We start from the raw sequence: 14222 nt of genomic DNA on the forward strand, positions 1-14222 counted from the left end.
CTGGTTCAATCTTGGAAGGTTGTATCTTTCTAAGAATTTGTCCATTTCTTCTAGGTTGTCCATTTTATTGGGCTATGGTTAGTTGCTTGTAGTAGCCTCTTATGATCCTTTGTATTCTGTGGTGTACGACTTCTCCTTTTTCATTTTTAATTTTATTGACTTGAGTCCTCTCCCCTTTTTCTTTATGAGTCTGGCTAAAGGCTTATCAATTTTGCTTATCTTTTCAAAGAACCAGCTTTCAGTTTCATTGGTCTTTGCTATTGTTTTTTTTTGTCTCTATTTCATTTATTTCTGCTCTGATATTTATGATTTCTTTCCTTCTACTAACTTTGGGTTTTGTTTCTTCTTCTTTATCTAGTTGCTTTAGGTATAAGGTTAGGTTGTTTATTTGAGATTTTTCTTATTTCTTGAGGTGAGATTGTATTGCTGTAAACTTCCTTCTTAGAAGTGCTTTTGCTGCCTTCCATAGGTTTTGGATGGTCGTGTTTTTGTTGTCTCTAGGTATTTTTAGATTTCCTCTTTGATTTCTTCAGTGGTCCATCGATTGCTTAGTAACATTGTTTAGCCTCCATGTGTTTGTGGTTTTTATAATTTCTTTTCCTGTATTTAATCTCTAATCTCATAGCATTGTGGTCAGGAAGCATACTTGATATTATTTCAATTTTCTTAAATTTACCAAGGCTTGATTTGTGACTCAAGATCTGATTATCCTGGAGAATGTTCCATGTGCACTTGAGAAGAAAGTGTATACTGCTGCTTTCAGATGGAGTGTCCTGTAAATATCAGTTAATCTCTCTGAACTAATGTTTCATTTAACACTTGTGTTTTCTTATTAATATTCTGTCTGAATGATCTGTCCTTCGGTGTAAGTGCGATGTTAAAGTCCCCCATAATTATTGTGTTACTGCCGATTTTCCCTTTTATGGCTTAACATTTGCGTTATATATTGAGGTGCATGTTAGGTGCATCTGTATTTACAACTGTTACATCTTCTTCAATTGATACCTTGATCATTATGTAGTGTCCTTCCTTGTCTTTTGTAACAGTCTTTATTTTAAAGTCTATTTTGTCTGATATGAGTACTGCTACTCCAGCTTTCTTTTTATTTCCATTTGCCCCTCACTTGCAGTCTGTGTGTGTCCCTAGGTCTGAAATGGCTCTCTGGTAGACAGCATATATATGGGTCTTGTTTTTGTATTTATTCAGCCAGTCTGTGTCTTTCGGTTGTAGCGTTTAATTCATTTACATTTAAGGTAATTATCAATATGTATGTTTTTATTGCCATTTTCTTAATTGTTTTGTGTTTGTTTTTGTCGGTCTCTTTTCTTCCCTTCCTCTTTTGTTCTCTTCTCTTGTGTTCCCACTTAGAGAAGTTCCTTTAGCATTTGTTGTAAAGCTGGTTTGATGGTGCTGAATTCTCTTAGCTTTTGCTTGTCTGCAAAGCTTTTGATTTCTCCATCAAATCTAATGAGAGCCTTGCTACATAGAGTATTCTTGGTTGTAAGGTTTTTCCCTTTCATCACTTTAAAGATATCATGCCACTCCCTTTTGGCCTGCAGGTTATCAGCTGAAAAATCAGCTGATAACCTTATGGGGATTCCCTTGTGTGCTATCTGTTGCTTTTCCCTTGCTGCTTTTAATATTTTTTTCTTTGTATTTAATTTTTGTTAGTTTGATTAATATGTGTCTTGATGTGTTTCTCCTTGGGTTTATCCTGTGTGGGACTCTGCACTTCCTGGACTTGGGTGACTATTTCCTTTCCCACGTTAGGGAAGTTTTCAACTGTAATCTCTTCAAATATTTTGTCAGTCCCTTTCTCTTTCTCCTCTTCTTCGGGGACCCCTATAATTTGAATGTTCTTGCAATTAATGTTGTCCCAGAGGTCTCTGAGACTGTCCTTCTTTTAATTGTTTTTTCTTTATTCTGTTCTGCAGCAGTGATTTCCACCATTCTGTCTTCCAGCTCACTTATCTGTACTTCTGCCTCAGTAATTTTGCTATTGATTCCTTCTAGTGTATTTTTCATTTCAGTTATTGTATTGTTCACCACTGTTTGTTTGTTCTTTAGTTCTTCTAGGTCCTTGTTAAGCATTTCTTGTATCTTCTTGACCCGTGCCTCCATTCTTTTTCTGAGATCTTGGATCATCTTTACTATCATTATTCTGAATTCTTTTTCTGCTAGATTGCCTATTTCCTCTTCATTTAGGAGAGGCTTTTACCTTACTTCTTCATCTGCAACATATTTCTCTGTCATCTCATTTTATCTAACTTACTGTGTTCGAAGTCTCCTTTCTACAGGCTGCAGGATCGTAGCTCCTCTTGCTTCTGGTGTCTGCCCCCTGGTGGTGGAGGTTGGTCCAGGGGCTTGTGTAGGCTTCCTGATGGGAGGGGCTGGTGCCTGTTCTCTGGTGGGTGGAGCTGGGTCTTGTCCCTCTGGTGGGCAGGTCCTTGTCCAGGGGTGTGTTTTGGGGTGTCCAGGAGCTTAGTATGACTTTAGACAGCCTGTCTACTGATGGGGGGGCTGTATTCCTGTCCTGCTGGTTGTTTGGCCTGAGTAGTTCTAGCACTGGAGCTTGCAGGTTGTTGGGTGGGGCTGGGTCTTGGTGCCAAGATGGGGATCTCCAGGAGAGGTCATGCCAATTAATATTCCTGGGCGGTCCTGCAGCCATAAGTCAGTGCTTCCCCCCTGGGGGCTTGGGTTTGACCCCTGTTTGGAGAACTAAAGTCCTGAAAGCTGTGCTGTGCAACCAAATAAACAAAATAAAACAGAGAAACTAAAACCAAGAAAAACAATAAAAACAATCCAAAAAAAATCCCCAATGAAAACAAAAAAAAACCAATTAAACAACCAAACAAAAAAACCAAAACAAACAATAAATAATAAACTAAGAAAACAAACAACAACAAAAAAACAAAACCCCCCAAAACAAAAAATACCCCAGAAAATTTTTAAAAAAAGAAATAAAACAACAACAACAAAATTCTCTGGGGCCTCTGATACCAGTGTCCTTGCCCACATGGTGAGCTACAGCCAACCTCCACCTCCCCAGGAGACACTCCAAGACCTCTAGGTAGGTCTTTGGACCCGCTGTGGGCACTGTGGAGGCAGCTCAGACTTTGACCTGGCCCAGCTCCTGCATGTACGTGCCCACAAAGTCCACAGCTGCTAAAGCTGGATCCGTCTCAGCCGTGGGAGCGCTCATTGTCCCTTCAGATGTTCTATAGGTGCTGGGTTTACCAAGCTGATCGTGGTGGTTAATCCGTGGCTTGTGCAGCTGCAAGGAGAGATTTCAGTTCTTCTTAGTTGCACAGCCCCTGGGGCTCAGCTTTGGTTTCGGCCCCACCTCTGCATGTGGGCTACCTCAGGCATCTGCTCACTGCCCAGGCGAGTGGGAGCGAAGGCAGCAACTGGGGGCATGCTGGCCTGTTTCGGCGGGAGGGGGTGGGGCAGCGACTGACTGTGGCGTGCGTGCTCACTCAGGTGGGAGGGGGATAAGGTGGAAACAACTGGGGCACGCATGCTCACTCTGGTTGGAGCCCCTCCTAGTGCCTGTGGTGGCATGGGCTGGCGTGTGGGGAGAGAGGCTGTGATGGCAGACCCGCCCTTCATGCATCACTCAACAGTGGCTCCTCACTTCTGTGGTGGTCCAGGCTTCTTCCAAGAGCATTCCCAGTTGCAGAGCTCCTCACTTCTGTCCCCTCAGGCTGTCTCCGAGCAGCCAACAGCCCTCCTCTCCCTGGGTCTGCTCTCCAAACCCCATGTTCCGGCACTGGCAGACACCCGTTTCACCCTGGGGCTTGCAGGCTGTGGCATGGACCATCTGTGTAAATCTCGCTCTGTCTTGCCTGCCACAGACTGGTTGCTGCACTTTCCTCTGATAGCCCTCGCAGCTCCCCTTCTATCTCAGCTAATTGCCCTGCCAGTGAGGGGGCTTCTCCAGTTGCGGGAACCTCTCCTCTCCTTCAACTCCTCCCAGGAGAGCAGGTCCCATCCCGTTTCCTCTTTTCTTTTTCTTCCTTCTCTCTCTTTCATCCTACCTGGTTATGCGGGGATCTTTTCTTGTCCTTTTAGGCATCTGAGGTCCTCTGCTAGTGTTCAGCAGGTGCTTTGTGTGAATTGTTCCATTTGTAGATGTATTCTTGATATATTTGTGAGGAGAGCTGAGCTCCAGTTCCTCCTATTCCACCATCTTCACCTTGAACCTAACTTTTCTTTTAAATCATTATTTCTTGGAAAGATTATTATTTTTTCATTCCATTGATTTGCTATCTCTGTTTAAAATGAGTTGATAATATAATATAGTTCCATTTCTAGATTTCTTCTACATCAATCTGTTTATCCTTATGCTATTAATTACTGTAGTTTATAGTAAACCTTTATATATTAGGTAATATAAGTCATTCAACTTCATTTATTCTTTTTCAATACTGCTTTGGATTTTCTGAGTCCTTTTCATCGCATATAAATTTTAACATCAGCTTGCCAATTTCTAAAAAAAAAAATTGCCTCCTAGAATTTTGACTGAGGTTGTGTCAGATTTATAGATGAATTCTGGATTATTAATATCTTAACAATATTGTGTTTTGCAACCCATGATGCTTTAAGTAGCGTTTTGTAGTTTAATGAACATATTTTTAATATCTTTATTTTATATTAATCCTAACTACATTTTAGGTTTTGGTACGATTGTAAAAAGTGTTGTTTTTATGAAGATTGGTTTTCCAATTGTTTGTTGCTAATATGTAGAAATACAATCGATTTTTGTATCTTGACTCCTTCTCTGTGATCTGATATAGTAAGTCATAATGATGCCTACCAAATATAGAGAAATCTTATTCTAACTGGTCATCACAGAATAGAGAATTATACCATGATGTAGATGAACAATTGTTAAATGGAAAAAATATTATATAATAAGAATTCAGAGTACTTGCTCAGAATGAATCATCATAAGAAAAAAAATTTACATTTTGTATATTGCCTGGTAACTAATCAAACATCTAGCGCTTTCCGAGTTATTTCTTCCTATACAAATGCTGACAAAGATGATATGAAATTTACTGCTAGAAGCAAACTGACTGTATACTTTTTTGTCTAAAAAGCTATATTTCGCAGAGATCACTGGAATTTGATGATGACCCACAGTACCGACCACACTGGCTCTACTAGTATTTTTTGTTGACTTTCTTGGATTTTCTACACACACACACACAATCATGTCTTCTGAGAATAAAGAATGTTTTACTTTTTATTTTCCAGTTTGTATGTTATTTACTTCTTTTTATTTCCTTACTGCACTGTATAGGGTCAACATTGAATGAAAGTAGTAAGAAATTAGTAAAACATTGTTGTGATTTAGCGATGTTCTCTTAGATGGAGAACGCTTAATATTACACTTAGTTAGATAAGTATAGTATTAGCTGTATGATAGTACCTGTAGGCTTTTCCTGCTGTCTCAGGCATGGGCACACGTGGAGCATCCGTGGAGGCAAGGCCTGGAAAGCATGTGCTTGCTGAGCAACAGTGGATCCAGGGTCTAAGGCTCTGGGCAGCACACAGGACTGGTGACTGGGTGCCCATGGAGCAGCTCTGGCTCTGGGGTCTGGGGCATATGCAGCGTTTGGGGTGGAGGGGCAGCCCTGGTCTTTGGCCAGAACGCTAGCAGCTCTTTCTGGGTGGGGTGCAGCAGCATCTTCTTATTTGGGTGGAGATGGCTCTTGATAGCCTCACGGAGAAAGCTGCCAGTGTCCTCTGTGGAGCAGGCTGCTGGGGTCCTCCTGTGGTGAGCCCTGTGGGGTCCTCGACTGTGAAAGCTGTGGGGTGTCCATGGCTGTTGTGGAGGCCCTCCTGGCAAACTCTGCCGTGTCCTCTGGAGAGCAGGCCACTGGGGACGGTGGTGGCATCCACTGCATGACAGATGCTGATAGTCCCCACCCTTCTGTGTTCCTGGCGCTCTCCAAGTATGTCCCCTAAGTCATCTACCCAGTGGTCCTTTCTGTCCAGTTAGTCTCCTTTCTTGCTCCGCTGTGTTGCTATAGGTTCTTTTTTTTTTTTTTTTTTGCGGTACGCAGGCCTCTCACTGTTGTGGCCTCTCCCGTTGCGGAGCACAGGCTCCAGACGCGCAGGCTCAGCGGCCATGGCTCATGGGCCCAGCCGCTCCGCGGCATGTGGGATCTTCCCGGACCGGGGCACGAACCCGTGTCCCCTGCATTGGCAGGCGGACTCTCAACCACTGCGCCACCAGGGAAGCCCGCTATAGGTTCTTAATCGTACCCTTGAGCCCCTCCCAGGGCTATTTTCGTTTGTAGAGAGCTAACTGTTGTTTTTGTGTGTTGTGGGGGAGGGAACGAAGGCTGGAGAGATCTCTTACTCTGCCATCTTGCTGATCTCTTCCTCAATGAGAGTTTTTTAAATGTCAGAGAAGTAGATGTGTGTCCTAGTCTAGTTCTTGATAAAATGTCCAGGATAATTTTACCAAGAGAGATCAAGGCCTCAAAAATTCTTTACCAATAAATTATTTTCTTTACCAATAAATTACCAGTTAATTACCAATAAATTATTACCAATAAATTATTTTCTGAAAGTTAGTATCCCCAGGGAGTCAATTCATTTAATTAATATTTGGCCCCAAACACCTAGACTTAAAGTCTGTCGCACATTTCTAATTCTGGTATAGAGGATGGCCCACTGTCTTTGGCCCCTAGAAAATTTTTTATAGGTAGTGCATTTATTGATATGACAGATATAAGGGAGATAGGGAGATAGGAACTGTGGCTCTCTGAATATAGTGCTTGTACCTTTATCTGAGGAAAAAATAAAGTGTCTTAGAACTCAGAAGAAGTAGTGCTATGATAGAATCTCATAAAAGTGAGACCAAGATAAATAGGAAGTTTCAGGAATTATGTAATGGAAACTACAAGTATTCAAAGTGGTCATTCAACTGAGCTTAATTTGTTTGATCTCATGAATGGTAATAATTGCTTCTAAAGTGTCTGTAAGATTGCCTATGTTAACAACTGATCCCACTGGACTCAGTACTGCAAACTCTTCAATGACTGCAATGCAGATATTGGGTAGAGCTGACCACCTGTGCTCCCACTGGTCCTCTGAACACTGTGGATCAGTTTGGAGCTCAGTCTGGATCAATCTGGTCTCCCTGTTACTAGTGAACCGTGGCATCTGGTGTAATACATTTTATATGGGACACCCATTCCTAAAGCATTTGGTTTACTATAATGGCAATCCTCATTATTAGTTAGAGAATAAACTTATTATACAGATACCTAAAAATCCAATGGTTCAAAAGAGATAGACTGTATTTTCTCTCTCACATAGTATTCCAGAGATAGGCAGTTCATCAAAGATGGTTCAACAGCTTTGCTCTATGACATTTTTCAGGAACCTGTCGTCTTTCTTTTTGCTCCGTCATCCCTTGTGTCTCTGGTAGAAGGTAGTTTTCCAGCACAAAACGTTTATACTAGCCCATGGAATGGAGAAAAGAAGAAATGGAAGTGTAACCAGCTTGCGCTTAATGCCATTAACTGGATGTTTTGCATATAATTTCTACTCATAATCCACTGACCAGAACCTAGTCACATACCATATCTAGTTGCAAGGGAGTCTGAAAAATGTTTTCTCTAGCTTGGTGTTGATGTGCCCTGCTAATAACAAGAAAGTTCTATTACTGAATGGAAGAAAGAAGGAATGGATATTGGGGGACAATTGCCCCCCACTTGCCCACAGTTAGCCAAAGTTGAGGTTATGGTAACAGTTTATGCTTTCTAGTAGTCATGTTTTTCTGGAGTACCAAAGTTTATATAGAGAAGGCAGAGGTTAGTATAGATGAGAGTATCATAAACTGTTTTATTGATGGTAGGAGGCAAGATTTCACAGTAGGCTTCTAGATTCATCTTTTTCTGCAGAGGCCTCAGGTAGGATTTTCCTCTTAGTACCACTTTCTAAGAACTGCTTAATATCCACATGGTTACTGTGGGAAATATGTTATTAGTGTAGTTTGGTCTTATACCCCTGTTTATACTTGGTTGGACAGTAACGGGTACCTAACCAGACCCAGTCTAACTGCAGTACTCTTCAACCTTGCTACATTTGGTGGGTTTTGAGCTGAATGTCTAAGTCATGCTAAGGGAGTTGGGGAGGTTCTGAGTTTCTTTTCTGGGACTTTTAGACAGTTAAACAAGAGAGTTTTCCCTCTAAGGACTCAAAATTATCATAAATAAAGATCCAGAGTTTTGGGCAGCTATGTTTTTGACCATGTGGAAAAGGATGGGCCTCAGTGAGACAGAAGAATGAAGCTGGAGTGTAAACATAAATGAAAACAAGAGATAGAGAGATAATCTTTACTTACATTTCTTCCTTGAGTGCCAATATAATAAATATTTCATTTAATCTGTCTCTTGTTATTCTCATAATTAGTGATGAATTTCCTGGACTTCTTTGAAAATAGTTATTTCTCCATTATTTCAGCTGGTGTTACAGTAATAATCTATAGTTTATTGGAGATGGAAAAGAATTATATAGCTCAAGTGGCTTCAGATTGTATAAGTAAGTTTATGCTTATTTATCTTAAATATCTCTTAGGACTGTTTTAGGAGCCAGGAGGAAAAAATTTCAACTCTTACTTCGTATCATGAATTTGTGGAAATTTTAAATTGGTTCTATCTACAAGTTATTTGAAAAATGTAGAATCGATATTGCCTCTTTCAATAAAAAATATCTAGAAGGCCACAAAACAGAAACTAATGAAATTAGTGAGGTGACATTGGAAACATAATTTGGGAGAGATCACTAAGGAGTTTGTTTCAAATGTTAATCTTTAAAAATCTCTATTGCTTCAAATAGAATAGGTATAATTCCTATTGGAGGTTTTGATTTTGGATGTCAAACTCCATAAGAAAGACAGATCATGGAATATGTTCCCCAAGGTGTTGATTTTTTTCATTCATTCAATAAATATTTATTTATCACCTTAATTGGGCGAGGCATTCTTCTAGGACTGGAAACCCAGGGATGGGAAAGACAAAAAAAAAAGATTCCTATTCTTATGGAGGTTATATTCCAGTGAAGGGTTCAGGCATAAACAATAAAAAATTAGTAAATAAGTAAATAAATCTAATCATTTCCATTAGTGGTGAATGGTATGATAACAACAGCAAAAAAATCCCCCAAACAAAGCAACAGCAAACAGAGTGATAGGAAAAAGACTGATGATGAAGGTGAGGCTTTTCAGACAGGGTGTTCAGAGATGGTTTCTCTGTGGAAGTGAAATGTGAGTAGAAACTTTAATATTAAGAAGAAGTCAGCCAGAAGATGATCTTAGGAAAGAGCATTTTGGGCAGAGAAATGCAGCAAATGTTATGGTTCTGAGTTAGGAATGAATTTGGTGAGTTCAAGGATGAAAAGAAGGGCAGTGTGGCTGAAAGGTAGTGAACCAGGCTGAGTAAGGACCATGGCAAGAAAATTGGATTTTATTCTTAATGTAATGGGAAACCACTAGAGATATTTAAGTAAGAGGCTGATGTATTTTTATTTTTTAAAAAGATCACTCTGACTTACGATATGGAGAATGTACTATGGAGAGTGGAAGTGGGGAGTCGTTTAGAAGCTATGGTAGCATATTAGAAGAGAACTGATGATAGCATAGGCTAGAGTGGTGACTGCGCAGCAGATGAGAAGTGGTCATGCTCAGGCTGTATTTAGGGGCAGTGTCCATAATACATAGATTAGATGGTGGAGGCAGGTAGTGAGGGGGGGAAAAAGAAATCAAGAATTCTTCCTAAGTTTTCGCCTGAACATTGGTTGACTAATGGTCCTATAAAGAAGCCTAGGGTGTAAAACAATTTGGTTTTAGGATATGTTAAGTTGCAAATGCCTGTTAGTCATGAGATGAGGTGAGAAAGATGTCAGGTTATGAAAGATAAAACTTTAGCTAACGTTTCAATGGCTCCCTTTATTACAGTTGAGATGGGGTGGCCTTCTAGTCCATCTAACTGGAAACGTAAACTAGTCGTCTCTAATAGTGGTCAAGGGAGTAAAACCTCAGACTCCCTACTCTGCAGTGCTATTTATGAGTCTTGCCTAAACTACTTGCAGTAGTTTTCCAGCACCCACATTTACTGACCTAGTACCAGCCATGCACATCTGTCTATGAAAGTCCATCTACTATTTTGTGGTACCTCATAGCATTTGATAATAGGTTAGAGGGAATCTAAATACACTATTTGGACTATAGAAGAGAAAATTCTCTTACTTTGTAGACTTCATCAGTATACTGGGTTTAAGGAAATATTTGACATGTGATTTCACATTTTCAAAGTGTTGCCCTTTTGGTGTTTCCATATCACCTTGGAAAACCCAGACTGAGCTGAAAGAAAGTCCCTAACACTAATGAGAGAAGGTATTCAAGGGAGAAATTAAATACAGGGCTTATTGGTACCTTTAGAAGCACTATTTGAATGAGTAAAAATTGGCCTGGATGAAGAGCATTCCTAACCTGGTATTCTCAGATTCACAACTGAGCTAATAAACATTGTGAATACTCAGAAATACCATTACCTGTCCTCACGGTACATATACAAGCACCTTTGATGGACCAATGTTTAAAAATGGTGGAAAGAGATAGAATTAGGAGAAGGTAAAAAATTAAAGGGAATAGTGGGGAAAATGTAAATCATAGAAGGAGCTGGTAAATAGGAGAAACCTTCTTAATCTCAAAAGAAAATGGAGAAGGATTAGATGGGAATTAAGAGTGACTAAATATGGGACTTCCCTGGTGGCGCAGTGGTTGAAAATCCGCCTGCCAATGCAGGGGGCACAGGTTCGAGCCCTGGTCAGGGAAAATCCCACATGCTGTTCAGCAACTAAGCCCATGGCGCCACAATTACTGAGCCTGCGCTCTAGAGTCTGTGAGCCTAGAGCCCGTGCTCTGCAACAAGAGAAGCCACTGCAATGAGAAGCCCGTGCACCGCAGTGAAGTGTAGCCCCCGCTCGCTGCAACTAGAGAAAGCCCATGCACAGCAACGAAGACCCAATGCAACCAAAAATAAATTAATAAATTAATAAAAAAAAGAGTGACTAAATAAGCATCATCTTAATTAAGTTTCATAACAATCCACTGAGGTAGATATTATTACCTACTTTTATATTTTATAGATGGGCAGTTAGACTTAGCAAGGTTCATTCTGGAGACGGTGACTGTGCTAGGTGGAATTCTAAGATGGCCCCCAATATTCTTCTGGTGTACATTTCTTGGATAATCCCCTCTCTGAGTTGGGGGAGAACCCGTGAATATATGATGGAATATCATTCCTATGATTAGATTATATAGTAAATATGAAGGAATTTTAAAGATGTAATTAAGGTCCATAATTAGTCAACTTTGAATTAATCAAAAGGGAGATCATTCTGAGTGGGGCCTCACCTAATAATGTGAGCCTTTAGAAGAAGGAAGATGTCAGAAGATTCTCTTGCTGGCTTGGCAGAAATAAGCTGCCATTGTTGTGAGAGGGCCGTGTGACTAGGACCTGAGGGGCCAAGAGCAACCCTTGGCAGATAGTAAGACAATGGAGCAATGGGTGCAAAAAAATGAATTCTTCCAACGACCAGTGAGATTGGAAGAGGACTCCAGCCTCAAATGAGACTGTAACCCCAGCTAAGAACTTTATTTCAGCCTAGTGAGACCCTGAACCGAAAACCTGCTTGTGCTTTGCCAGGCTCCTGACTTACAGAAACTGTGACGTGGGTATTGTTTTAAGGTGCCGGTATATTGGTAATTTTTTATACAATGATAAAAAAACTAATATAGGAATGAAGGAAAAATAGGTAAATTTATAGTTTGGCAATTTTGGTCCCTTCACTTCAGACTTTCTGAAGATACGAGCTTTCTTTAATGAGATTTTTTTATACACCTGGCTTTTTATAAATTCCTACTCAGAATCTAGGAGAACAAGTATAGTTTTCTCTCTCTTGTCTTCTTTCACAGAGCCCTCTCAAGGTTTACACTTCTGTAGCTCTCCCCATCCTCATAATATCTTTTGTGATGGAAATGACTGAAAATGAAGTAAAAGGAGAAATAACCATGAGCGTTACTTTTCACTTTAATCATTTCTTTTTTCTTACAACGTCACTAGGAAACTTTTGAATAGATGATAATAATAGAGAAAAAAACATAAGAAACATAAATATATGAGGAAATTGAGGAAGATGGAAAAAAAGGAAGTTTTAATCCAAATATATTTCTAACTTTGACAGGTTCAAAAAATGCTCCATTTGCCTGCTATGAAGAAATACAGTCTCAAACTGATAGGTTTGGGAACTGTGGTAGAGAAAGAAGCAAATATAAATTTTGTGCATGGAGGTATGCTATGCAAATATTAAAGATAACCTCTCGTGTTCTGTAAGATTCTGTTTTTAGTTTTTCTCTATATATGTCATTCATTCCAGTGGTTTCAAGTATCACATGTGTATGGGAGTAAATCTGAAATCAAAATCTCTAGCCTTGGCATCTTTCTTGTGCTACAGGCTTATTAAGCCTGTATCAATGGCTTTACTTTTTACTTTAAATGTTAGCATTAAAGTGTTACATTTTCCTTAGATATATTGCCATAAATGGAGAACCATTGTTTATTTTTACTTTTTTGTCAAAGAAACCAATCTGATGCATTCCTAATAAATGCCTAATGCATAATAATCGTATAATTTATTATGTTTGCAGGAATCTTATATGTGGCAGATTAATTTGCACCTACCCCTTTCAAACTCCTTTCCTTCGAGACGGTGCTTCTGTGATTTATGCTTTTGTACGAAATACTGTATGTATAACTATGCACTACACAACGAAAGGTGGAGAAGATCCAATGGTGGTCAAAAATGGCTCTATTTGTGATACTGGGAGGGTAAATGACTTAAAATCTATTTTTAAAAATCTAGTTTTATTAATTCCTTTAATAAATAGTGCAGTTAATTACTAGTGCTTTGTAAACTTAAATATTTGGTTAAGGAGAAAATGAATAAGCTTCAATTGGTGTCTGAGGGAAATGAGAATTGTTTGATCCCCATTAGAATTTCAGTGTTGTGAGCGAGGAAAAGCCAAGTGTTCTGGGGCTGGAGTGGGGAAGAGAGAAATCTTGGGAATACTTGTACTTGTAGTTAAATATTCCATAACATGGAAATTCACTTTTCTTCTTGGAGAAGAAAGAAGAAATCCCACATAGTAATATATGTCTCTTTGCGGCCCAGTAGATAAAAGCACAACTTAGATGGGGCTGCTAAGAATCAGTCTTTACCTCTTAGTTTTTGACATTTTGCAAGTTACCTAACCAGTCTGAGATATCACAACTGTATGTAAAGTGGGGATAATAATAACATTTACTCTATGGAGTTATTGCAAAGATTAAATGAGGTAATAGTATAAAGTGCTTAGCACAATGCCCAGCACATAGTAAGAGCTAAATATAGGTTGGCTATTATTATTTATTGTTATTATAATTTATTATCTATGAGACCAACCAACCAAATCTGGAGAAAACATAGAGGAAATAAATTTACTTCAAAATCTCTACATTCTAAAAGGAGTTGTTAGACACACCACGGAGGCCAAGAACTAATGAGAAGACGGAACACATTAAAGGCTTAAAAGGGTTAGGGTGTTGGGGTTTAGAAAGGGTTTTGTGAGGCCATTTCTCTGAAGAGTGTTGTGATTTCATGTGTGAAAGGAAATCATTTTCACATACATTATTTCATTTTACCTTGAAACAAATCTCAAATAGTTCAGAAAAAGTATTATTGTACTCATTTAAGAAAACTGCAACTTAGGGAAGTTGATATTGCTAGAAATAAGAGAGTTGGGAATGTATCCTTAATCCTCTGATTATTATACTTTATACTTAAAAGAATTAATATTTGGATGTTTAATACATTCCATAATAGAATGTTAGATATCTGTAGTATATTTTAATGAAAACTTCTAATATATTTTCTTAGGAACTCGAATAATAGCGCATATTTAGTGAAAACTCCTGATTATTGAATTGATTTTCTTTCTATGCAAACTTTCAATATGTGCAGTAATACAGAATACTATTTAAACTGTGCTCTTAGGGATGGTTTTGTTAGATTTCAGGCTATTGTAATTAAAAGTGATTTTTTGATTCTGATTTTTTTTATGTCAGTCTTGTTTTATTTGATTCTCCCATTTCCCTGCCCTG

The 14222-nt window shown here is 39.1% G+C and overlaps 1 protein-coding gene across 2 annotated transcripts in view; it reads left to right on the forward strand.

Moving 5' to 3' along the window:
* The window catches only part of ADAM32 (ADAM metallopeptidase domain 32), a 164824-nt gene that overhangs the window by 97135 nt on the left and 53467 nt on the right, over nucleotides 1-14222 (forward strand). For both annotated transcript variants that reach the window (XM_027122882.1, XM_027122883.1), the window contains exons 15-16: nucleotides 12268-12373; nucleotides 12731-12911. In XM_027122882.1, the coding sequence (XP_026978683.1) occupies nucleotides 12268-12373; nucleotides 12731-12911 (287 nt within the window). The remainder of the gene's footprint in view (nucleotides 1-12267; nucleotides 12374-12730; nucleotides 12912-14222) is intronic.

This window comes from Aethalodelphis obliquidens, unplaced genomic scaffold (genome assembly GCF_003676395.1).
Source record: "Aethalodelphis obliquidens isolate GAN/ISIS:26980383/991018 unplaced genomic scaffold, ASM367639v1 scaffold25, whole genome shotgun sequence".
In the NCBI taxonomy this organism is placed as follows: domain Eukaryota; kingdom Metazoa; phylum Chordata; class Mammalia; order Artiodactyla; family Delphinidae; genus Aethalodelphis; species Aethalodelphis obliquidens.